The sequence below is a fragment of the Nicotiana attenuata genome, chromosome 6 (genome assembly GCF_001879085.1).
Source record: "Nicotiana attenuata strain UT chromosome 6, NIATTr2, whole genome shotgun sequence".
Classification (NCBI taxonomy): Eukaryota; Viridiplantae; Streptophyta; class Magnoliopsida; order Solanales; family Solanaceae; genus Nicotiana; species Nicotiana attenuata.
Genome location: NC_031994.1, coordinates 89,215,443 through 89,242,069, shown reverse-complemented (window position 1 = coordinate 89,242,069; position 26,627 = coordinate 89,215,443). Strand labels below are relative to the sequence as shown.

At 37.6% G+C, this 26,627-nt stretch overlaps 1 protein-coding gene across 5 annotated transcripts; it reads left to right on the top strand.

Annotated features, from left to right (window-relative positions):
* On the top strand, nucleotides 3,637–25,480 carry LOC109227411 (mRNA-capping enzyme-like). Of its 5 annotated transcripts, none has more exons than XM_019392564.1 (19): nucleotides 3,637–3,737; nucleotides 3,951–4,028; nucleotides 6,029–6,261; nucleotides 11,417–11,549; nucleotides 11,842–11,993; nucleotides 12,387–12,470; nucleotides 12,577–12,639; nucleotides 13,603–13,734; nucleotides 13,814–14,020; nucleotides 16,325–16,444; nucleotides 16,653–16,699; nucleotides 19,603–19,765; nucleotides 19,881–20,018; nucleotides 22,491–22,613; nucleotides 22,703–22,801; nucleotides 23,155–23,244; nucleotides 23,430–23,511; nucleotides 24,604–24,734; nucleotides 24,881–25,480. In XM_019392564.1, exons 3-19 carry the CDS (start codon nucleotides 6,118–6,120, stop codon nucleotides 25,022–25,024), a joined length of 2,052 nt encoding a protein of 683 aa, XP_019248109.1. In that variant the 5' UTR covers nucleotides 3,637–3,737; nucleotides 3,951–4,028; nucleotides 6,029–6,117; the 3' UTR covers nucleotides 25,025–25,480. The 5 variants fall into 5 exon arrangements, 4 of the variants coding, with proteins under 4 accessions (XP_019248109.1, XP_019248108.1, XP_019248107.1 ...); XM_019392563.1 differs by having other exon boundaries at nucleotides 3,640–3,737; nucleotides 3,900–4,028; XM_019392562.1 differs by having other exon boundaries at nucleotides 3,649–4,028; nucleotides 6,076–6,261.

Genomic DNA, 26,627 nt, shown 5'->3' with positions numbered 1-26,627 from the left:
GGGGATGAATTTTAGGAACCTTGCATTTAGGGTTGAGAAATTAGTTTAATAGTTGGAATATGAACTCTTGAGCATATATTGACCAGTTCTTACCGCATTTGAATAGTTTTGGATCATTCGGCTCTGATTTGAGGGTTTGAGCGCATTCTTAAAATTCGAAGTGAGCTTTAGGATGAGGTAAGTCTCCTTTCTAACATTGTAAGAGGGAATTAACCCCATAGGTGAATAAAATAAATGTATGTGGCTATTTGTGGGAGCTACGTATGTACGTGGTAATGAGAGTCCCTACGTAGCTACTATTATGCTAATTGTCCGAGTAGTTTAGGACCCGTATCATGCTATACTTGCAAACGCTTGCGTCCTTGCTTGTTACTGAGATCACTTAGGTCATGCTAGAAATTGGTAAGTAAATATAGGCGGCTATACTCACTTACTTGAGAACTTGTATGAATTATTTGACTATAAATGGGCAATGTGTGCTTACTTGATAATAAATTGCTATTTGTGGATCGGGGCGATCGCCTCGGTAGTAAATAGATGCATCTATGGTTTGCGCCATTTGACCCTCTGGCAGTGCACAATTTATTATTATATCGGACTGGACCGTACGACCTCGGCACAATGTGCGCATGTTATTTATGTTGAACTTTCTGTGATTTACACTGCTTGAATGCTTTGGAATGTAACTTATTACATGATATGACTGAAATTGATATGTTGTTAAGAAAGAAATTTTTTTTCTTCTTGTTCTTGGACTATCATTATATTCATACTATCCATGCTTAGCGTAACACTTAAACTGTATTATTATTGACCCTAGTAGGTGTCAAGTTGACCCCTCGTCACTACTTGTTCGAGGTTAGACTGGATACTTGATGGGTACATGTTGTTTATGTACTCATACTATGCTTATGTACTCAACTGTACAGGATCTGAGGCAGGTGCATCTAGCTACCCGTTCGACGCGCATTCCTGATACTTGCTCGAGATCTCACGGTGAGCTGCCCCCTTCTGAGCCGCTCAGCAATATGCTGGAGTCTCTCCTTTTGTTATTACTGTCTACTCTATTTCCGGCAGTAGGATAGTTTTATTCTTTTGTACATTCTACTAGTTGCCCTAGTACTTGTAACACTAGTTCCTGGTACACACATTAGTAGACTATTACTTTTGGGTTGTGTTTCTATTATTATGACTTCCTTTAGTCTTTCCCGATTCGTTTGCCTTATAAATTTGTTAATGTTCGACTGTTTTAAATTTAAGTTAAGTAAATGTGGGAATTTGTTTATTAAAATGAATGAGAACTCACTAGTTGATTAGGGTTGGCTTGCCTAATAACGGTGTTGGGCGTCGGCACGACCTATAATGAAATTTGGGTCGTGACAAGGTCTATCCCGATAATTGGAGGATACTTTGCCCTAGACCTTTTATCCTCTACAAATTCTCTAGACTTTACTGCTATTAGTTTAATTTTATAATTATTTGCCTTACTTTATTTAGTTTAATATTTACTAAACTCAATTGTAATGGCTGCTCTTATTCAACTTAGATTATTTAGTGATTAAGTTAGTTAGAACGCCTTAAAGCTCTTTGTGTCATTCGACTCTGTAATATCGGATTTTATTTGCAATGATCACTTAGTCCTTTTTATAGAAGTAGTTGGCCGTGATCATCTGGTTAAGTAATTATTTGTTCGCCATGAAATTGAATGTAATTGAAGGGGGTGTAATTACACTATCCAATTCTCAAAGAATGTGAGAATTGGTAGTAGTTACACGATATCATTACAAGCTAATGTGATTTTTCTAATTCACTTTTATTTTATTTTTTCAAATATGTTAAGTACAATCCTTTTTATACTATTCTCTTCTGTTTTGTTTTTTTTTAAATTTCCAGTGTGCTAATGTGTTACTTATGGTGTTCTTCCATATAATTTTATAATTTCTCATGTTTAGCTTCTTCTTTTTTATTTTTCTTTATCGTTATAAGTTGTTAAACACAAATTCGTATTTGACTGGCTTTATTTTCTATTCTTTAGTATTAATAATTGTGAAAAAATACCTTCTAAACTCGTACCTATGTTTTTGTTATTTAAAAAGTGCAACAAAAAATATATTTCATATTATATTTTATATGAGTTGGTAAAAAAAATTAAATTCATAATTGAAACTCTTATTAATTGTTTTAAATTAAAATATTAGTTATTTAAAAGCTAATAAAAATAACAACTATTATTTACAATATTAGTTACCAACTTATAATTTAATATCAATTTTATTTTTACAATTATGTAGTTTAAATATAACACATTAAAATTTTCTTAATTTATATTTTACTAGTTTTATTTTCTAATTATTTAGTATAAAAAAATATTTTCTAAGCACATATCTAACTTTCTTATATTCTCATGAGTTGGTATAAAATTAAATCTCTTATTAGAATTTTATATTTCAAATCTCTTACGCGTAAAAATAAAAGTTTCTTGTAGAAATGACATAAAACTAAAAATAAATTTTTAAAGAAATATTAAACTATTTTACGACTCTTTTCCATTTTAATTTAACCCCGACCTCCTCTTATGATTTATTTGGATGGTTGTTACATGTCGTTTATATTGTATTTTATTATATTATACGATATTATATTAGTTGATGAATATGATGTTGAATAGATTATATTATTTTTCATCGGTTTGTGATATTATGCTCCAATAATATGAAGAATAAATTTGTGACATTACAAAGAAAAGTATGATATATGATAGAATTATTATATAAAAGGCAGAATAAAGGATACAATAGGATGATATAATAATTAAAAAGGGGCAAGAAGAAAGGAAAAAAATGAGATAATGATGCAACTAGGGCTGCTTATCGGGCGGATTTGGCGGTTATTTACTCTTAACGGTTTGGCTTATCGTTTATCGGCTTTTAAATGTATTAATCCGCTAGCCACCCGATAAGATATCGGGGGATTGATACCGGTTTAGCTCTTATCGGGCGGTTTGTCGGCCTAATTCAATCAAAATAAAAAATTTAGTCACTGTATGTTTAAATAGGTGGTCGACGTACTAAGAGGGACGAAGCAGAAGAGACACCGTGATGGGTAAATCATCTGTCTAGAATCTTATTTATGTTTATGCACATTGGCCTTAGTCCACGTGAAAGATTTCCAATTGACCGTTGTTAAAATAAATATTCGTCATGCTTAGAATTCTAGGATGCCTTAAAACCCAGGCAAAGTTGATGAAGCAGTGGTGTAACTGGTGTTGTTATCTTGTTTTATATAGTAAATTTATCTTTTGTCACAGTTAGATGACTCCTTTTATTTGACTTTCTTTTATTCTAATTCACTTTGATAGAGTAGCGGAGGAAGAAGGGTTTTTGATTATTTAATATGTATATATATGGATAAAAATAAATTTATATATATATTCTAAACGGGCTAACGAATATCCGTTAAGAAAATTGCATAATCCGCTCCCAAACCGATAAGCCGTCTATAAAAAAATTTAATCGGTTTCCCGTCCGTTAAACCATTAACCCGATACCAATAAGTCATTAATGTTTGAATTCGGTTTTCCGTTTGGATTTGGATTTGAACACGGCCAGATGCAACGACAATTTAAGCACAACACGCTGTAACATACAATTTTTTTTTTTAAAACTTCTTTTCCGGAAAAATCTAGTATACTTGATAATCGACCCTCGCGTCCTTCCTCTTTACTTTAGTCTCAAACGGTGATTTTGCCTCTTTCTCTTCCCGTATCTCTCCCTGTTTTCAATTCAATCATCCATTTATTTTCAATTCTTCGAAATCTGTAATTCATTGTCTTCGTTTTGAGCCTTAAATTTCTCTGATCTCTCGTTCTCACAACACCGCGCTTTGGTTTCTCTTTCTAGGGTTTTGAGTTTGTACTCGTGAAGAATCATTAAATTTCTACTTAATTGTAGGGTTTTTTGAGTTCGCTGTACGGTAAAGGGATTTTTCGTCTGGTTTCAAGCTGAGTTCCTGCAATTGGTTTCCTCAAGGTTTGAGCTCTTTTTGTAGTTAATTAGCGTTTATTGTTTAATGACAGCTTATATGTCAAAATTTAAAAAATAATGATTAATGACGGCTTAATTTGGTAGATAATATAGCATAATAGTAGTATGTATATTCCTGAAGATTTTTGTTCTAGAGTGCATCCACGAGAGAGAAGGGTCAGGTAAGGTGGGAATGAGACGAGGAATAGAGGAGTAAAAAACATGCAATAAATTTGCTTGAAGGCAATACCCATCTGAGAGTAAAAAAGCTCCTTTTTACTTTTTTCCCCCTTATTACCTTAGATGTTTTTCACTTTTAATGAACTTCTATTTTTAGGATCATAAGTAACACATTTCTTTAGAGTAATAGTTCTTCATTCCCTCATTATTATTTCATTTGATCGGTTAAGGATCTCACTTTTGATGAACTTTTATTTCGGATCATTAGGAAAACAGTTCTTTTAGAAGTACTTCCTCAACACCTCATTAGATTTTCAGTTTGATAAGTGAAGGTCTTTAGTGTCTTCACTATCCTATCTTGTCCACTTTGGTTCACTTGACCCATTTCTTTACATGCCGAACTTTGCTTTTGTGAAAGATCAAGCTGTTATAAAGATATAGCCATTCATATTAATTGTATTTTGTTATTCAACTAACTATTCACTCTTTTCATTGCGGTAAGGGTGTAGTGGGATGTATGAATTATGCCCGCATCATGAGTTCCAACCTTCCCGTAGATAGAAGCCTGGTATTTAAGTGGGAGAAGTGTAGAGGGATGGGTCCAATATCTACTGAGTTTTGAACTATGCTCTTAGCCTTCGAGATTTCTCAGTTATAAAAAAATGTTCAATTTCCGGCTAAATGAATGCCTATTTTCTCTTCCTCCAAAAAAAAGTTTCAACTTTGTAATATTTGGAATTTTTTTATAATTTTTACGTGTTTATGCATCGGTGTCCGAAGCAACAAAGTTAAATGTGAACTCTGGATCGGACCATAAGATAAACTCGTAACTCGTGAACGATACAACAACAACAAACTCAAAGTGTAATCCCACAAGTGGGGTCTGGGGAGGATATCCGATAGTGTGTACATGAACAATATCATGTGCGTAATGTCTCAAAGGGTTAATTTCATGGACCTCCCTTATCTTTCGAGGTTCAGTCAGTTCCTCGAGTTCTCAAAACTATATTTACGCTTTAGTTCCTCTTTCACGGATGGTTTTGCTCAAATGTAGACATAATTATCCTTATTTGGAATTCAAGGGTGTGTCTTAGTGATCAGTGAAGTGGGTTGATAACCATGAGGTCTCGATTTCAAATCCCAGCAAAGGTAAAATTACTAGGTGATTTTTTTCCATCAGTCCAAGTCTTGGTGGATAGAGCTACCCGTTACCTGTACTGGTGGGATGTAGCAGGTACACCATGGAATTAGTCGAGGTGTATCCAACTAGCCTGGATACCACAGTCATCAAAATATAAATATTACCTTTATTTGCCTTCTCACTTCACATCTACGGTCATTCATAAGCAACCTCTTTCCTTCAAAAGTGACCATGTTGTGTATTGGAGACCCCAAATGAAAACCAAATAACCGCGTTGTAGGAAAGCACTATGAGTTTTTTGTTCCTTTTGGGTTGATATGTTTCTTTTCTCTCTAGTTCTCTAGCACCAAAAAGGGTTGTGTTTTTTGACCCGACTCAATTGTTATTCTGTTTCATATCATCTCGACTCCAGTATCGTTTCGGTTGTATTTTTGACTCTGATTCATTTGTTATTCTGTTTCATATCATCTCTACTGCAGTATTGTTTCCTTTTGTACCCAATACATTGATGTATTTTTTTCTGGTATCCGAATTTATGATGTTTGTTTGCTTTCATTAACTTTAAAACTTGAATGATGCTATGGAAACTTGAATAAATTCAGCCCTCCCGGTTATCGCTTAAGAGTATCAGCTTTCTTTTTGGCCATGTAGTTGGATATTTTGATTTACGTCTTATTTGTTGTAGGAACATAATTTTGATGGCTTGCTTGTGGTCCTAATAAATGCTTATAGGCACCTTGACATATGCTTTGTGGTGAGCCTTGAATTGTCTGCATGGATCTGAATGCCTTGCCTCATCCAGAGGATGACGAAGAGATTTTTGGACAACAATTAGAAGATGAACCAGAAGAATTCATTGTGAAACATAGCCATGAGCATGCAGATTATGTTGCGAGTGCTGTGGAGATTTCACGCCGGGTACGTCTCTGTCTCTACTACTTGCTATATCAACCATTGAGCTGTAATGTTACTTGAACTTGGTTCTTTATTGTTTTATTGGGCTCTTTGTTAGATACTTGTCTCCTTTTTGTTGATGTTTCTTTGCTGCTTGTCTTCAGCAGAGTAATAACCAGCTTAAAGCTTTCTAAAACTGCCTTTCAGGCAAGTTTAAAGACTACTATTTTTAGGCATATTTTCAAATAGATGGAAAGTTACTTGAGAAAACATCCCAAGTGTTGAATTTTCCTTAAACCCTTAGAGCCACATTTGGTTGCTTGAATTGGAGAATTAATCTCTTCATCAGCATAGCCCCAATTTGGAGAGCGAGAAGCGGAAAAAAGCGAGGAGGCCTCGCTTCACCGAAGCGAGAAGCGCGAAGCGAAGCGCATGCTTTTTTCATGTGAAGCGCAATTTAACACATAAATAATAAAATTCTTCATAAAAAAACACATAAATAATAAAATTAAATAGGCATAGATAAATTGCCAAGAACTCAATAAAAATAACATATTAAGCAAATGTTTCAATTCTTAAATCAAGAAGTAAATAATAGATACTAAAACTAGATAGTGAATAATCCTCAAAAGTCATAACATATTAAGCAAATGCAAAACAAAATCACAAAAGGAGCAACATCCTATTCTTCGATCTCCAAACTCTTGAAGTGTCATCATGTTCGAGTTATTATATCGTCATCATTTTCTTCTTCTTCATCGGAGGCTTCATCAATTAGGGTTCTACTTGTACTTGTAGATACTCTTTCTTTGCTCCTTAAAGTACTTCTCCTAAAACCATAAACATTCTCCTCAACTCCACTTGCCATAGCAACATGACCAAAAGTGAGACCTTCTCCTTCAAATACTTCTTCTTCTTCTTCATGATTTTCGGGGGCTCCGGTTAACCATTCATTTGCTTCATCAATGTTATCCAATAAAATTGGATCAATGATATTGCGAGCTTTGTAACGACGAGCCAATGTTCTATTATATTTTACGAACCTGAGATCATTGAGTTTCTTTAGCTCAAGCCTATTCCTCTTCTTAGTATGAATCTGCATATAAGTTGTAGAAAGTAATTAATAGGAGTACTTAGGACAATTGAGATACACTTTAATTTAGTTAACAATGTAATATAGCTTCTCGCATGTTCATAAACGCTCCAATTTCTCTCGCACCCGGATGAGCTACAAGTTAAGCTTTGAACTCTACTAGCAAATTGTTGCAAGTTTGGAACTTCATAACCAAATTGCATCCACCATTCAACTGCAGAAGTATTATTTAGAAGTTAATAACTTAAAAGTTAAAGCTCTAAAGAGTAAAACAATTGAAAAAACTTGCTCACCTGGTGCCAATTTGGTTCTGCCTCTAATGGCCGAAGGTAATCCAAGTATTCTATCGGCTTGCATATACACACCAAGCTATTCCCCTATTTTGTCTTCCATCGCTTCATCTGGCACCAACTTCGCAACACATGCATGATACCCCTTCCACACTTCTATATCTAAAGTCTTCTTCTCGTTATTTGTATAAAAGAGTCCGGGGTTCAAAATATGCTCTGCTGCATGTAAAGGTTGATTAAGCTGATCTGTCCACCTTTTATCAATGATTTCAAACACTCTCTCATATTTCCTCCTATCATGCTCCAGTGCCTTCTCAATAGCTTCTTTAGCCCTATCCATGGCTTCATGAATGTATCCCATTGGTGGTTTTTTCTCCCCATCCACCAAACGAAGTATAGTAACCAAGGACTACCAACTTTAAGTGCTTGAACAGTGTCATTCCACAAATATGGACCAACAATAAATCTCGCAACTTCTTTCCCAAGAGCTTCCTTTACATGGACTCTCACTCCATTCAGTTGACATGAACAAGGTTCGCAAATTTTTCTTTTGCAGGTAAAAGCTATGCAAAGTCATGATAGCTGTTGCGAATCTTGTCTTAGCCGGTTTCACCAAATTTCTTTGGTTTGTGTATCTCCTCATCATGTTCAACAACAACGCCCTTTGACTGATGTAAGAGTGTATCTTGACCGCCTTAGCAAAACCTGTAGGAAATCAAATTTCATAGTTAATAAGTATAAGCAATTAACATGAAGGTTAAAATACAAAATAAGAACCACTTGTTCACCTGTAGAATATGGGGCTAACTTGAAAATGTCGCCAAACATCAAGTTGATACAATGTGCAGCACAAGGAGTTCAACAAATATTCGGGAAAACTCCTTTCAACATGTCACCCGCTTTTTTATTCTCACTTGCGTTATCAGTAACAACTTGAACCACATTTTTCGGTCCAACTTTCAATATTGTCTTCTCAAACAAGTTAAACGTTTTAGTGGAATCGGTTGAAGAGTCACTTGCATCATAAGATTCAAGAAACACACTACCTCTCGGAGAATTCACCAAAACATTAATGACCATTTTTCCATTTTTTGCTGTCCATTTATCCATCACAATGGAACAACCATAAGTTTTCCATTGCACATTATGCTCCTCGACAATCTTGTTTGTCTTCTCCACCTCCTTTTTTAGATAAGGACCTCTTACTTCGTGATAGGTTGGGGGCTTCATTCCTGGGTCATATTGGCCTACAACCTCAATGAATTCACTAAAACTATCGGTGTAATTTACACAATTAAAAGGGAGCCCTACATCATACATTCACCTGGCAAAAGCATCTACAACACGCTCCCTTAAACTCTTCCTACAAGAATCTAAGTCAATAGCTTCACCCTTTCTCTTTTCATTTGGTTTTTGCGAGGAAATAAAGATTAAGAGGCCCTTTCACCTTGCTACCGGCGGTGGATGATCCACTTCCACTTGTTGAATTCTTTTTTTGAGATTTTGAGGGAGGTGGCCTCATTGATATATCATTGACTTCAAGGTTATCCTCATCCATTTAACTATCTTCATCAAGAAGATTAATCATAGATGCTCCGTGGCTCATTGGATTTTTTAACTCATTTTTTTTCAACATTGTCTCTAATTTCTTGCTTAACCGAATCCGGAACACTTGGACATTCTTTGACATCTCTAAAACCACCAATTAGATGTCTCTTGTGACGATGTATTCCACTGTTATAAATTTTTTGACAAAAGATACATTGCACTTTTGTGTTAGTACTGCCAACTGCAACTCCATAGGCCCAAGCTGGATCTCTTTTTTGGCTCGATGCCATTGAATAAGATTGAATTTACTACAATCAACAACCACCAAAAAAAAAAAAAAGAATAGAACAGAACAGTTAATTTTTTTTCGAACCAGAACAGAGAAATACAAACCAGAAAAATAGAGCATAGATTAGGGCACGAAAACAGAGCAATAAAAAGTGAAAAAAATAGAAAGATGAAGAGAAAAACAGAGCATAGAAGGAACAGAGCATAAATTAGGGCACAACCGCACAAGAACAGAGCAATAAAAAGTGAAAAAAATAGAAAAAGAAGAGAAAAAGGAGTCAAACAGGAACCAAAGAAAATCAGAGGAAGAGAAGAAGAGAGAAAAGAGAGAAGAAGCACTGAAGCAGTCGTTGGAGCAGCAGTCGCTTGGAGAAGAAGTGTTTGATTGCGTAAGTTTTTGCCAATTTTTTATAAAAAAAACCCTAACAGATGCTTAACCTCGCTTAAGCGCTTTTTGCATCGTTGCGCTTCTCGCTTAACAAGGTAAAGCGAACTAGCCTCGCCTCGCTTCAGCGTTTTAAGCGAGAAGCGCACGCTTTTTACAACACTGGCATAACCAGTACCTTCTTTGGTTTCTTGAATGAGGAGAATTAATCTCCTCATTAAATTTAGCAAAATTTATACATCGGTTGGTTGCAATTTCGTATCATCTTATAAATAATACTTCTATATTGTCAAAGGCTCATTTGAGGCGCACTTAAGCGCGGAAGCTCGGAGAATCTCAAGGTAAGCGCTTCGCCTCATTAGGCTATGCCCGATGTAGGCAAAAGCACCAAGTTGTGCGCCTCATTGCCCATAATTCCATCTTGGATAGAGCTGTTCCAAACAGTTAAACTAATTGACAAAAGGATATGTTAATTGTTAAGGAAATCATTATGGATGAAGTAGTTCTTTTTTTCTTGCATTACATGTGTATTTTTTTCCCTTTGCTGTGCCTTTTTAACTTTTTAACTGAAGCTCGCACTTCAATTGTGCTTTGTCCTTAAAGCCCTGATAGAACTGGAGCCTTTTCTGACGCTTTTCGCTTTTAACAACACTGTAATACTTGCATAAGTTATGCGGAAAATATATGTATTATTCTATGCCGAGTAGAATGTGGAATAAGAATTCCTTTATGAGCAATGTGTGGATTAGACCATTTAAAGACAAAAGTACCCTTAAAGTAAGTAGTTCTTGTATAACAATAATCTCTTCATTGTTATTAATCACTGTAGAATAATTCTTTCGATTTTATTCACCACATAACAATCATGCATTACTATCCCCCACATAAACAATCCATGCATTACCTATCCCAACATTACTTTTCCCCGCATAGCTTGTCTCCAGATCAAACCACACTTAAGCTTAGCACAATCCAGGAGCTTGAGTTGTCTACACTGATTTTTAACCTGAAGCTGCTGTAGTCTTACTGGTATACCGGTGTTGAAGCTACGTCAGTTCACAAGTGCAGAACATGTTAATCTGAACTCTTATATGTTGGCTCAAGATTCTTGGATAGGGCCTTAGGTATGAAGAGCGTGGATTAGCTTATTTTAGATTCTTTTGGTAATTGCTTTCCTTTTTTACCCCCTGGTTAGCCAAGCAAGCAGTTGGGGGTTCAGCAAAAAGTATGGAAGGGGGAAGTCATTTAGGTTGTTGAGTAGATTATCCTTTGATTAACGGGAAATTCAGCATTTTGTTGGTAATCTGGTCATCTTCAAGTCAGCTATCTGACTGATCTAATGAGAACTTTTTTGGTGCCAACACGCTGTACCTCCTCCCACCAATCTCGTTGGCGGTGGGGGTTGGGAATTAAAGAAATAGGATTTGCTTCTTTCAGTGGTAGTGGGATGGGATAGGTGACAGGGGAGTAAGTACCCATAGATAGGGGTATGTTCTTGTGAATCTTAATATTGTGGAGACTTGATTTTTGTTTTTGTAGTTTCCATGGCCTCTTTTTAAATGCTATTTGTTTTAGGAGCGGGAGGAAAGGATTCAAAGACTTAAAAGACACCGTCCAGATGATAGACCAACATATCCATCTCAGCCACGAATGCACGATGAGATATATCTGACAAAGACACAGAAGCCTAACAGCAGACTTCCTCCAGGTTACTGGGTTTTTCCTAGAGTGCTAGTTGTATAAGAGCTGCCATGCATGTTTACTCTCTTTCTCTCTCTATCGCACTATCTCTCTATCTCTTTCTCTGTGTCTGTGGATGACCTGTAGACGTCGCAGTTCATTCCTGCTTCCCTCTGTATAGTCCTTTTTTTTTCTTTGTCATCTATGTATCTTTAGGTTGCTATTTATTTCAACATAGGTTCTTGTTTCTCTCGCTGTTTCCTCCTTCTTGACTTCCCTTAGTAATATTACATCATTTATCTTGCGGATTGCGGATGCAGGTTGGTTGGATTGTCCTGCATCTGGGCGGGAGATAGGTCGCATTATTCCTTCAAAGGTTCCTCTCGATGAAACTTTCAACGACTGTGTTCTTCCTGGCAAAAGATACTCGTTGAGGCAAGTCCTCCACCAACAGAAAGTTTTGGGAAGAAAGGTGAGCGTGTTAACCTGAATATGGTCCTTGTTCATCCCCTTGGCGTGGATTTTATCTTGAAAATGTCCGAGTCCTAGAAGGTTTTATGAGGAGAAATTGTATTGCTGTTTGAGGCATTTCTTGTTACATTGTTGGCAGTGCAGTTAATTTGAAAACAATCTGCTGCTTATTAGCTGTTGTCTTAGAGATGTTTTATATCTTTGATAAAGTATAATGACCTGGAGATGTTTTATATCTAACATGAGGCTTATATTCTCTTTTGTATTGCCACTTAGTATGATAGAATCACTAGATGCCTTCTCAATTTTTTGATTTCTTAGTTGTTTTTGGTTACCTTGACGTCAAAGCATGTGCATAAGCTACAACTGACTCTTTGCATGTTAAAATTTTCAGCTTGGTATGGTGATTGATCTCACAAATACAACTCGATACTATTCATCGTCAGAATGGAGGAAAGAAGGCATCAAGCATGTAAAGGTTGGTACATGGTAATAACGTCATGGAAGCAAATAGGTGGTGGGGGGAGTATTATTTCTCCTTGAATTATGGTGGTTCTGATTTTTAAACTCTTCATGTGTATTAGATTCCATGCAAAGGCCGTGATGCTGTACCTGACAACGAGTCTTGCCATTTATTTGTCTATGAGGTAATTGTATACATTTTTAGTTGCAGTTTTACTTGAATTTTTGTGTGGGGATGAGCTTGCTTGCATCACTTAACATGTAGAAGTAATTATATACCTTGATCATCCCTGGTTAGGTCGGCTCTTGCTCTCTCTGTTACATATTTATTGTGACATGTTACACTTGGTGAAATTATTAATATCTAGTTGTTTGTTAATCAAGTGGGGAGAGCACATGTGTAGTTGGTATGTAATTTTTTTGAGAATAGAAAAGAGAGCTGTTTTGAGAAAGGTAAGGTAGATGTCATTTAAATGTCTATGTTACATTATAGATGTACTCTATGCTTTGAAAGGGAAGCCTGGGGAAACTGTAAGAGTCGTTGCCGTGTCAGTGTGACCAGGAGGTCACGTGTTCAAGCCGTAGAAACAAATCTTATAGAAATGCAAGGTAATGTTGCACATCGTAGACCGAATGTGGTCCAGGAGTCCGGCCATTTCCTGGACCCCGTACATAGCGAGAGCTTAGTGCACAGTGACATACTCTTATTAATATGAAAAGGAGCATTGTTTGATGCCTGCATGTCCTCCTTGGGTTATCCCAATTCGCACGCTTCTGTCTCAACCATCCCCCAAAAAAGGAAAAAAGGAAAGAGAAAATAATCAAAGCTTGAGGAACCTGAACATCCTTGAGATAAGAGCCTTTTGGGTATTTAGTGCATAAGTTGCGGGAATACTCTCTTTGCAATGAAAACTGTATTTAGTCAGAATTTGTCTCAGATAAAAAAAGAATACTATTAGAATATAGGAAAGGTGTGCTGTTAACTTCTAGTTAGGTTTTATAAGCATTAGGAATCACTGCATAGATGAGAAGCACACAGTCATCCGAGTATTATTCTGTTTAAGTGAAGAGAGGTAACTATTTCACATCCTCGCTGAATGCTATTTGCTACTGAAAGGAATCAGATACTAACATTTATATTCTATCAGGTTTCACAATTTCTTGTCCGTCAGAAAGATGTGAAGAAGTATATTCTTGTTCATTGCACACATGGGTTTAATCGTACCGGGTTCATGATCATTCATTTTCTTATGCGTACGCTGCCGATATCTGTGACTCAGGTAAGGAATTTTGCTATACTGAATAATTATTTCCTCTAATTACACCACATCTCTGAATAATGAGAGTATTTTTATGCAGGCAATCAAAATTTTTGCTGATTCTCGCCCTCCTGGGATCTATAAGCCAGACTATATTGATGCTTTATATGCCTTTTATCATGAGGAAAAACCTGAAATGGTTGTTTGCCCTGTAACACCTGAGTGGAAAAGGTCTTCTGATCTTGATTTGAATGGCGATGCTATGCCGGATATCGATGATGATGGAGGTCCTGCGATTTCGTTGCCTGTATGTGTTTCTGAAGAAAACATTCCCCTTGATTCTTGGCACTTTATTCATGGGTGAAGTGTTTGGTTTTCGGTTTTCACCAGGACTGTTTTAATTTGAATGTGAACACTGAGCTACTGCTACCATTCTAGTGGCTCTCAACATTAGAATGTGAAACCCATCCCTTTCTGATACTTTTATGGTGAGAAAGCTATGAATTCTGATTTTGAGTGCAATATCAAGCTTGATTTTGAAAACCACGAATTTTATGACATTCCCGAATCTTTTTGCCAGCAGAACTTGTAAATGAGAGACTCTTGAATTATGACCTTGCAATACTTGGGATGTAATGACTGCCGAAGCTTCTTAAGAGGCATCATCTGGCAGTTAAGCCTGATTGCTCGTCAAGGCTACTTCAGCCACCTTATATGAGTCTCCTTCCGTCAAACTTGAGATGCCTTCCATGTCTGGTCTCAATATTGAGTATGCCTTCTTTTTGCCTCCGTAAAATTTGAACCAGCAAATATTGATATGGTATTCTTAGAGTGATAACTTCTTTTCCGTAGAATTCTGATACTATCAATGAATCAACTATGCTTCAATCTCAAACTAGTTTTAGGTCAGGATCTGACTCCTATGTAATTTTCTCTACTCCACCCACTTTCATTGGAATGATAATAGAAAAATGATCTCTGATACCCCTTTATCTATCCATTTAATTAAGTCTGAGATTAGTACGCAAAAGTTAATGCTTAAGAAATTTTTGTTCATACCTTCCATTTCCTTTTTCTTGTCCAACATGACTGCCTAAATGTGACGTAAAGATTTCTACTAGAAAAAATGGAAGGAGGATGAGGATTGTTGGTTCTTGTCAGATAGAGGGATTTGTCATATAGTTCCTCTGAACTCAGTATATTGCTATATTTCTTATTTGCATTTTTAGCTTTTGTGCCTTCATGCTGTTACCTATTCATTTTGGAACAAGCATGCTGTTACCTATTCATTGTCCTTCTAATTAAAGGAAGGAAAGCTTGACAAGGTGCTAAAAAGTGGTAGAAGAGATCTAACTTTGCTTAGATTCTATGTTGCTCGGATCCTCCAAAAGGCCGCTAGGTGTGTGTCGGGTCCTCCAAAAGTTATGCATCTTTGGAAGATCTGTCACCGATGCGGCGGAATTTTGAAGGATCCAACCATAGCTTAGAACTTAGAAAAAGCATTTCAGCTTGGTAAAGAGTGTTTCGGATGAGAAATTAGAAGAATGCACATCCAGATAGTATCATATTTGCTGACCTTCTAAAACATAAACTAGGTTAGTCCTCCCTTTTCTCTAATCTTTCACGGGGAAAGTACATTTTGGTGTTTATATGCAATCACCACTGCCCTCTTCTTTTAAGCTTTAATGTTTGGGTGCTTCCTACCAAAATGGTTGCAGAATGGTTAAATTTTAGGATTATATTCATAGAAGAAAGAGTGTGGGCAGACATTCAACTATATATATTTTTCGGTGTACAATTTGATTCACCTTTTGCTGTTTAAAAGTTTAGATTCCCAAAAGGCAAACTTTTGAGTCTTTGACTGCCAGAGCCAGAGAGTTGAGCAAGAGAGGTGGGCCTGCTGGATTAGAGAACAGGGTGTGGGCTGGGCCAGGAGAGGGAGGTGCTTTGTTGTGTGTGTGTGTGTTGGGGGGGGGGGGGTATAGAAGAGAGACAAAGGCAATGCGGAGGGAGGGAGGATGGGGGGTTGCGAGGAGTGTATTTAAGTGAGGAGGAGGAGGTCTTTGGCATGCTGCAACTATATAATCTATCTTGATTATAAATTACACCCCGCATTCTGGTTGTGAAATCATGCTGTTCTTTTAGAACAACAAACTAGTTCTTTCTTGATCTGGCCTAATCTACTACTCTCTCCATACTGAGAAACCAGATTTTGCTTTTCCTTTGTTCTGTCCCGGAAAACATGGCCTCCTTCATTAAATGAAAAGTCTTTCTCTGTCCAAAAATTCAAAATATGAAATAATAAAACTTGCATTACTTAAAACTTGTTTGACATCTTACTAGCTAGCTGTTCCACTTGGCACTTGCCGAATTTGTCTAAAACAAACAATTTTTCAATAAAACTTTATGTAATAATCTATTCAAACGATGCTGGTCAAACTAGGAGTATAGATCTCAGCATGATAATGCTGATATCACGATTATAGCTCCTCGTGATTACATCTCTGTACCAACATGTTGGAGTTTTGGTATCTATACTTTGGGCTTGCAGTAAGGTTTATCCTTACAGAGCTTTTAGAATTTCCTTGTAACTCATTTTCTGCCTTTTCAGGATAATCGCGAAACACAAATATCATTGTCAAATGACGACATCCTGGGTGATGCAGTCCCACAAGATCAGCAAGGTGATTTGCGACAGTTCTGTTATCAAGCACTGAAAATGACCCCAAGGGTATGAATTTTGTGGTCGGTTCATTTGGTGTCTTTCTTTGATAGTTGGATGGAATCTGTATACAATGATTTCTTCTGTTTATGCGCGTTCTATGTTTTTTGGTCTTGCTATGGACTCACTTTCTGTTGTGCAGTTGTGATTTCTGCAAAATAGTGATCTCTGTTCTCTTCTATTCTAACTCTTGAGTCCTTTTGTATTTGTCTTTCAGGGCAGAGGCACACATTTTCCTGGCTCACATCCAGTCTCTCTTAACAGGTTTGATTCGAGTCATTATTCAGGAATCTGTAATTTTGTTATATGTTTTTGCTGTAATAGTCATGTGTCACCTTATGTCTAGCATTTTGTGTTTAGCCATGCATACAAGAAGCCTCTGTTCACCCATTGATTGTAAAGAACAAGTAAATCCTCACACTTTGGTCCACCTAAATCTGAATAGGAAGTAGGAACTACAAAAAAGTAATTATTATAAAAAAGAGAGAGAATATTGTACATAAAATTCCACTCCTGATACATGACATTATCTACATTTCCTGGATGGTGCTGAAATGCTGATAGAAACCTTGCTGTGTGATGTAACATGTTAATTGTCTTTAACATTTGGATAGTGGCAGTAATATTTCGGACCTCTTTCATCATGTGGTTGCGAGCAATAGCCATATATTTCTGACCAGTATGGTATATGCTCAAACATTACGTCTCTTCAAGTAGATTTTTAGTTTAGGAGGTGTACCTAATACTTAAGGATTTCCAGTTGGCATATCAAGCTGAAGACTGTATTTGTAAGTGTGAATTCCGTTACTTGCAGAGAATTTTATTTTGAGACTCACACAATCAACAAAATTTGTGTGACGCTAACTTAACTTGACAAGTGGAATGCAGTAGCTCCCTTGTTAGCTTAGTCTCTTTCAACGTAGGTTCTTGTCCCCCCCCCCCAAAAAAAAAAAACTTCTATTAACTAGATCTTGTGCTCTTCAATGTAAACCAAAGGAATGCAAAACTAATTCTGCTAACAAAGCAAACCCATGGATCTGGCAAATCGAATTCACAACTAAGCAAATGAAACCATACCTCCGACAAATGTATTTTACTTTTAACTACCCGAGACCTCGACAATCCACACGACTTTAAACAAGGATCTTTGGATTACAGAATTTGGGTTTCTGTTCTCCGGTATGATTTTTGTTTTTGCGAAAAAGGGAGGGTAAAAATTGAATGTCTACATGTTAGTTTACTCTCACCAAGGTTGCTAATCAGCATCATTAAAACAACTGGTCATGCTCTTTTTTCAATTTTAATAGCATAATAAATTTTATTCATTTATTTTTAAACGATCACATCCCTTGGGGATTCAGACCCTTCTGCAATCCTACATGTCGCTTCGTGCATTGGGCTACCCTTATTTTTAATCTAAGATTGAACGAGTTCTACAGTTCAAAAATAAATAAATGGTTTTTTAGATACGTAATCAATGATTTTATGAATACTTGCACTAAGCCAATGCTAAAAGACATCATTACAAAAAGTGCAGTTCCTCTATTGTATCTTGAAATCCAACTTCATCATGTACAATAAGCAGGCTGCACCAAAAAGCTTGCAAACAAATACATCTTCGTTTAAGGCTATGTATGTTTCTCCTGTTGCCTTCAAAAATTCTGCTATATCTTTCAAACCAAAGAGTCCACCAAATGGCTTGAGGAATGGTATTCCTAGTCTTTTGTCTTGCGCAATCCCTCTTGTGTTCCACAGCATTGCAATAGCTTCAAAATGGATTTTGGCATTGTCCCCGACATGCCAAGTATTGCCAAAAGCATGTTCCACAGTTGTCTAGTAACTCTACATGCAAGAAGAGGTGGCCAACATCTTTGTAGTGTTCTTCGCACATCGGGAACCTACTGCAAAGCTGAAATCCCCTCTTTTGGAGGTTGGAATAAGTGAAAAAGCTTTCCCTAGCCACAATCCAAGAGAAGCAAGAGACTTGCTAAGGAGCATTGCTAAACTAATTTTTTTTTCCAAGGCCAATAATCCCTGTTGTTACTTGATTCCAGCAAATTGTAACAAAAGAGACCTTTGGAATGTCCCTTCCATCTGGTAGAATCTATTTTATTGTGGTCCAATGCTATGGTGCCTAGTAGCTGAAGCAAAAGACATAAACTTACCACTTCCCAATCATTTAAGTTCCTTCTAGGAAAGAGGTTGCAGCGTTGCATTGAATAAAAATCAGCAATTACCCCATTGTGCAACGAAGAAATACCAATACTGTAGATATCAGACAATTGATCTTTAAGAGGAGTGTGGCCCATCCATGCATCTTTCCAGAACCTTATTTTCCTTTCATTTCCAAGGATGAAGCCCATATTTGCCTCAAATTTGTTCCATCCTCCTGTAATATGCTTCCAAATTCCAGTGAGGTGCTGTGGATGTTTTGGTGTACCATTGACTCTCGAGTTTCCTATCAACTCATCTAGAAGATTTTATCCAACTCCTTGGCTTCCTGAATGGCTATGACTTTTGTTTCCCATGAAGCAGGAAGAATTCTTAAAACTTTGTAATCAGTTCTTCGGAAGTGAACACTTTCCCAAGTGACTTTAATTCATTTGTGATAATGGTGAATCTAGTAACCATCTCCCGAATAGGCTCGGAGCCTTTCATTGAGAATAGCTCGTAGTTTCTCATTAGCATTTCAATTCTTGACTCTTCACCTGATATGTCCCTTCATGAGTCGTCTGAAGAGCATCCCAAATTTCTTTAGCATTTGAGCAGGCTGAGATCCTGTTGTATTCATCAGGACTAAGGCCACAAATAAGAATTTTGGCCTTAACATTCCTTTCCATCATCCTGGAATCTGATGCTATAAATTCATAGGGGTCTTTGAGTACATCTTCCGTCTGCTCATTTTGTTTGGTAGTAATAAGAGGTTCTCTTTATTCTGCATGATAGCTTGTCCATCTAATGTGTTTAGAGTAGTTGTATTTTCTTTAGATGTCTTATACAAATTTTACTCACGGATGATAATGTTATGTGTCTTCATATTTGAACGTCATATGGGTTTGGACATGGACGCTAATATTCTCTGGAAAAACAATTGCTTGGTAGCATCCAACACAAAGCAAGGACCCATCTATTAGAGTTCATCACAAGGTAATCTTCATGATGTGCAGGGACAACTTGCAATTATTAAGGCAGCGCTACTACTATGCCACATGGAAGGCTGATGGGACACGGTATATGATGCTGATCACGATGGGTGGTTGTTTCTTAATTGATAGACATTTCAACTTTCGAAGGGTTCAGATGAGATTTCCGTGCACACACACTGATGAAGTATGCCACTCAGCTATTAGGATGTTATGATTTTCTTTTTCCTCCTTTTATATCTCACTGGTTGATATTTTTCTGTTTATGATTTGTCATATGAAATTCTCGTTCTCTCTCCCAGGGTGTAGCCAAAAGGGTCCACCACTTCACTTTACTTGATGGGGAGATGGTAATTGATACTTTGCCTGGCACACAGAAGCAAGAAAGGAGATACCTAATTTATGATATGATGGCTCTCAACGGTGTGTCTATCGTAGAGGTTGGATTCTTCTCAGGAAACCACTTTCCTTTTCTTCTTGAAAAATTAATGTTGGCTTTACCTACAGGGGTTTTTGGTTCTCTGTACAGCAACAACAACAGTCCAGCGAGATCCCACAGATGGGGTCTGGGGAGGGTAGTGTGCACGCAGACCTTACCCCTACTCCGGAGGAGTAGAGAGGCTGGATCCGGTAGACGGCACAAGAAGGAAAGAGACAGTGTATCATTAACAACAAAGGAATCCAAAAAGATAACACGAGCAACGCAATAACCAGAAAATAGAGAGCAAAGTAATAACACTAAGGAGTAACAGAGGCACAGTACTACAAACGCAAGGGAATAATATGGACACAAAGGGCCACTAAACATACTACAGCCTAACCTACGACCCTAATGAAGTATTAAGAACACAACTGGAGCCACTAGCAGCCTAAAACAAAACACTACAACCCTAATGCTCGACCTCCACAACTTCCTATCAAGGGCCATGTCCTCGGAAATTTGCATCCGCACTATGTCCTGCATGATCACCTCTCCCCAATATTTATTAGGCCGCCCTCTACCTCTTATCATACCCGTCAAGGCCAGCCGTTCACACCTCCTTACCGGTGCATCCAGGATTCTCCTCCTCACGTGTCCGAACCATCTAAGCCTAGCTTCCCTCATCTTGTCTTCCATTGGAGCCACGCCCACCTTCACCCCGATATCTTCATTCCTAATCTTATCCAACCAAGTGTGCCTGCACATCCATCTGAGCATCCTTATCTCTGTAACTTTCACTTCTGGGTATGAGAATTTTTGACTGGCCAACACTCTGCATCATACAACATGGCCGGCCTAAACACCGCTCTATAGAACTTTCCTCTAAGTTCCGGAGGAACCTTCCTGTCACGTAGGACACCAGACGCTAGCCTCCATTTCATCCACCCCACTCCTATACGGTGCGTGACATCCTCGTCAATATCCCCATCCCCCTATATAATCGACCTCAAGTACTTGAAGCTCCCTTTCATGGGGATGACTTGAGAGGCAAGCCTCACGTCCATGTCCGCTTTTCCCGGCACACCGCTTTTGGTTCTCTGTATCACCGGGAATTATAACAGTATTGGCTTTACCACTTTCCTTTTCTTCTTGACAAATGGGCTATTTCCTTTTTAGTCCGTTCCAAAGACATTTTGTCTCTCCCTAAATGTTGTTTCGTGGTAGAAGTGTAAGACTTTCGTTTATGTTACTTGAGGTCGTGTTAGTATCTATTTTGATAATTGAGAAACCCCAAAGGGCCAGTGACTCATGGTTCAGAACATGTTAGTTAATGTGCCCGCACCACTAGCCATCTCCACTTAAATACCAGGCTTTTGATTGGTGGGGTTCAAACCAGTGGCGTATGCCTAACCCACAAATTACACTCTGCGCAAGTCTTGGGGGCATGTTGAAAGTCATTTATGCTTTGTGAATTTTAGAAGATTAGGAGATTTTGACTTCTTTTGTCCCAGAGGTATTGTACCTCTTGATTTATTGAAAGTTGCGTGTTATCTCTACTAATTGGTGTTTAGTTCTTTTATGGGATAATAGTAATGGTGATTTGTTTAAACTATTGTTAATGAGAAATCAGTTGTTTTCAGCATCGAAACTCAAATGGATAATGGACTGCCCTTAGAAAATGGAGCTGCAGGGACGTATAGCTTCATTAGAATTTTTAAAGTGGATAAATGCTAATATGCTTTTGGTTTGGGAATGCTTAGAACTTGTTTACATGGTTTTCATCATGTGGGAGGGCTCCAGCTGGCTATGGTGTCACCAACTAGTATGAGGCATTTGCTGCCTTGATTAGTTGGTGAATTTTTGTTTCTTTATGGTATTTGAGGTGCATCTCAACCATGTGGTTACCTAAGACGGTGATCAATCAATCGATCCCAAACTAGTCGGGTCCTCCGTCATACGGCAGTTTCTCCTTCTGCTAAATTTAAGAAGTTATTTTGTGTTTACTGCAACTAGAGCTCCAACACCCTAATAGGAGCGAGCGGAAGAAAGATATGCATCAGTCCAATGCTTATCAGTAAAACTGTATGTGCACGTAGTACTCATATTTGTACTGTCTATCCTGGCACTATTTACTTCATGGAGCAAACAAAGCACGAGCATGTTTCGTGTACTTTCGATCATCTTGTTCTCTTAATCAGCTGTGTGTTGTGGGGTGTGATTATATTTTCGTATACTACAACAACAACCCAGTATAATCCCATGTGTGGGGTTTGGGGAGGGTAGTGTGTACGCAGACCTTACCCCTAAATGAAATAAATGTCTTGGAGATCAAGAAACCAATGTATCTGAAATGTCTTTTCAATTATGTTTCTCACTCTGGTTAAGCTTTACCCACTTCACCTCATTCTGTATGGCTTGATTGCCTGCTTTTTTCTGCAAACATCATCTTTCCATTGATGTTGCTCATTCTCTGTTTTGGTATTTCTTACAGCAACCCTTTTGTGAACGCTGGAGAATGATTGACAAAGAAGTGATCGGGCCAAGGAATCATGAACGCCAACATATATGCCAGAGTGGAAACCCTTACTATAGATATGAGTGTGAGCCTTTCAGGGTATGTTTTGTCGACTTTGAAGTATCCACTTTTTCAACTATCATATTATTTCGAGCTAATGTGGTTGCTGAAATCTCAACGTCTGCCAGATGAGGAGGAAGAATTTTTGGCTGCTCTCTACTGTCAGAAAAGTTCTCAAAGAACTTATTCCAGAGCTTTCACATGAAGCAGATGGTCTTATTTTTCAGGTTCTAAAGAGTGACAAATCTTTAGCCATTGCACTGAATATTCTCTTGTTACATTGTTGTATTGGATTTCCCGGAGGAGTTAAGTTTTTACATCACTTCAGATATCTGATGTCTCCAAGTTGTATGGCATGTATGTGTTGGTTGCTTTGTTGGGGAACTCTATTTGGAAGATGTTTTCAACTTTTTTCTCCATTTATGTTGTGTTGCAGAGAAGTATTAGAGATTCTAGCACATCCTCATTCATTTAATTGACAGATGACATGTTTATCGCTAACAGAAACAGAGACATAAATCGTACAAATCTAATCATTTTAGGTTCTTGACACTCAGCTACTGGTTTCTATCCTTTTTAGGGTTGGCTAGATCCTTATGTTCCTCTCACGCATGATGGTCTGTTGAAGTGGAAATACCCCGAGATGAACTCGGTTGACTTCCTGTTTGAGGTAGTGTTCTCTGCTCTCCTAGTGACTAGAGCTGTTTCCATTTCCTCTTTGTCGTTTTGGTTCTTATTTTTGCTTTGTCCTTACCCCTTGACCTGTCAAATGTCATTTGTCTTCCACGGTTTATGTGGAATTGCCGCTGTTAAACGAATCATGCTTTATTCTCTCATATTAGTGTGATAAAACAGGTGGTCGACGGTCGTGAATTGCTTTATCTACATGAACGAGGGAAGAAGAAACTGATGGAAGGGAATAGAGTTGTTTTCCCAGGTTAGAGATCCACTGTTGTTTTAGTTAATCTCTCGTGGTATCATGCCGGAAGGTTTCCCTCAATCTGGGGTTTGGTTGGGAATATAGGAGGCGAATATCATCTGCATCCCATGCTCGTTTAGTTTTTATTGACTTAACCAAAAAAAGAGGAAAAAAATTGTTTAGTTTTTTTTTTCTTGCTTAGTAAAACTTCTAGGTGGATGGTGTTTTGTGGGGAATCAGATGTGGTTCGCTTATTTGAGTGAGTAACCTGCATTCAATGTGTGATCTGGTGGAGGCTATTTCACGACTTGCTCTGTTTCGATTGCCAAGATTCCTTTTTTGATACTTGTGAGTTGCTATGTAGTAGTAAGATTGTGGATAAAAATTTCTGTTGGTACTTCTTGCTGTGGCTAAACTAAAGGCAGCATTGCTGTTTGACAACGGATCCTCTTCTAATCCCAACCTTCCACTAAGTTCAAGACTCATAATCTTGTTTTTTTGAACTTTCTTGTGCTTTTATAGTTGATTCTTAGTAATGAGAACGTGGATCATCCACAACTTGAAATTGAATCAGTTGCTAAAGTCGAAAAAAGGTCGGATATGTTAGTGGGATTATTTGGAATTTACAGTAAGGTTCTCAATGGATCAAGTGCCAGTAGAAGATCTGTTCACATTTTCAGGAAAAGTACATGGAAGCACGATATGGGAATTCCTTGTTGCACGTGACTGTGAACCAGATAATCCACATTTAGGGTGTCACATTAGTCTTTATGTGAAATTAACAAGATCATGCTTGTCAGAATAGGATGTGCACCTCTCAGGCTTTTGACAGGAATTCACCAGCTTTGTTTCTTCTCTTGCTCTTTAAAATGGTCTTTCCAATAGTTGGTTCTCGTTGCTTGGAGTTACTGATACTAGCAGTGATGATATAAACATCCAGCGAAATGCATAATCTGCTGTCCTTGTAGACACGTATCTGAACAGTTCTCCTGCACTTTATTTTGTATCCCGTGAACTCTTGTTCTTCCTTTTATATTTTTTTGGGCTTTTCCTGCGCTGGTGTTTATATGCTGGTGCATGTCCTGAAATTGGTTTCTTTCATGGTTACAGATAGTTCTGACCCGTCAGACTACTCGGGTAAAATAATAGAGTGTTCTTGGGATTCCAATAACCAAGAATGGGTGTGGATGAGGACCAGAATTGATAAAGGAACTCCAAATGATTACAACACGTACAGGAAGGTACTTTATTGGCAAATACTAAGTTCACGGGTTGATTTTTTGATACGTAGACTTGTGCTTTAATATAACCTTTTCCATATTTTGTCATATATTAGATAGTTAGCAACCTAGTAGACTAATTTCGGTCCCTGTACGACAAAATTCAGGTTTTGAGAAGTATTACTGACAACATCACTGAAGAAGTGTTGTTGAATGAGATCTATGAGATCATTCGACTGCCAATTTATGTGGAAGGGATACAGAATGACAGCAAAGCTCACCATCACTCTAGCTCAGTACGACGCAGATAAATGAATTTGATTAAGTAGATGGCATTATTATTGGAGGAAGCTAGTGATCGGATTAACTACTCATTGGAATCGCCACTTGCCTTCTGAACCTTGCCGTGTTCATGTTTCTCAACAAAAGGGTCTTTATGAGCATCCTTCGTCCGTAGGCGTGTATCATGTGCTAACTGGTTATATTGTTTGATCCAGTTGGGACACTGTAAACTTAGCTAGTTGACTCGGGTCTCTGAGTCTTTAGTTCTTCCTCATTATAGTTTGACATATCGAGGGAATTAGCAACAAGGTCGTATGTATATTAGTTTAGGTTATTCTCCTCTCTTTTTCTGTCACTGTTTAGTTGTCTAAGGTAGGCTCTCTCTAGTATTAGCGAAACTTCAAGCTTTATGTTATTCCCTTGTGAATATGAGTCTGTTGTACAAGTAATTTTTAATTATCATTTGCTCTTTTTCTTAATTATTTTCAGATTGGCTACCGAGTATATTCTGCATGAGATGCACCTAGTAAGCACTGCTAGCACAAGAAAGATCCTGTGCATCAGCAATGTAGGAATCTTTGAAAAGTATTTTTCTCACTTTATCAGTCCTGTCCTCCCTCCAATTGAGCTGAATGCCCTTGACCATGAAAATATTGAAAGTACAATTTGGCTTTTGACATCACTGCCGGAACATCCTTAGGTGGTGAGAACTGATAACGTATTAGTGTTAAATTCAAAGCAATGACATATTAAAGAAAATCGTCAATAAAATTGCTTGCCGCGTAAATTATTTGGAATTTAAAACAAGTGAATACTAGAAAGCTTTTCTACTTAGGCTTACGACAAAGATGTCAATTGTGGCTATAAAAGCTTCTCATTAAGAAGATAGGTTAACATAAACTAAAATGAAGGGAGTAATATTTTTGTAGCCTTTTCCCATGCACCATGTTATTTCGAATAAAATAGCCACGTTATTTGAGCAAACACCAAAGAATTCAAAATAGGCCATTGATGACCTCACTACTCTGATTCCTTTGGCAACCTCCACCACCTGCCGGGCCAAGGTTGCCTTTGCTGCACCCATCGGTATTGAGCTTGACTTGTCCATCAGGTGGTTTCAACCATTTCACAGGGATGATGTTGAATATTTCATTAGAATACTTACTTGAGTGAGCATAATTTTGATATGGTATTTGAGCCTTGAAATACACCTTCATATCTTTGAGCAGACCTCCTTTTCCAAATTTCAGATGATGTTGGGAAGTAATTGCGAAATAAATGCATGTACTTCGTTCTTAGGTTTAAGGAGCCACCGTTTCATGAGCAGTAATACCCTAGCACTAAACAAAGAAGGATCAGGCTGCTTTAACTCTTTCACTTTCTAGAAAAATATGTGATAATTGGTCTCAGATTTAGGTGATATGCAACAAGAATAGATAGATGGACCTAGATGGTCAGATCTTCTAATAGCTTCATATGCAGGTTGTTTGTTTCTCAGCGATCTCATCATAAAGAATGAGATTTTGAAAGGTCTTCCCTTGTGTCATGTCAGCAGAGAATGTAGTGGCCCTGGTTTGTTTAAAATTTGGAGTTCGCAATAACAAACACTGCCCCTTTATTTAAAAATTTAAT

Coding starts and splice junctions, on each gene's coding strand:
- LOC109227411 (XM_019392564.1), top strand. CDS start 6,118: ATGGATCTGAATGCCTTGCCTCATCCAGAGGATGACGAAGAGATTTTT. Junction 11,550..11,841: donor TAACAGCAGACTTCCTCCAG/GTTACTGGGTTT, acceptor TTGCGGATGCAG/GTTGGTTGGATTGTCCTGCA. Junction 12,471..12,576: donor AAGGCATCAAGCATGTAAAG/GTTGGTACATGG, acceptor CATGTGTATTAG/ATTCCATGCAAAGGCCGTGA.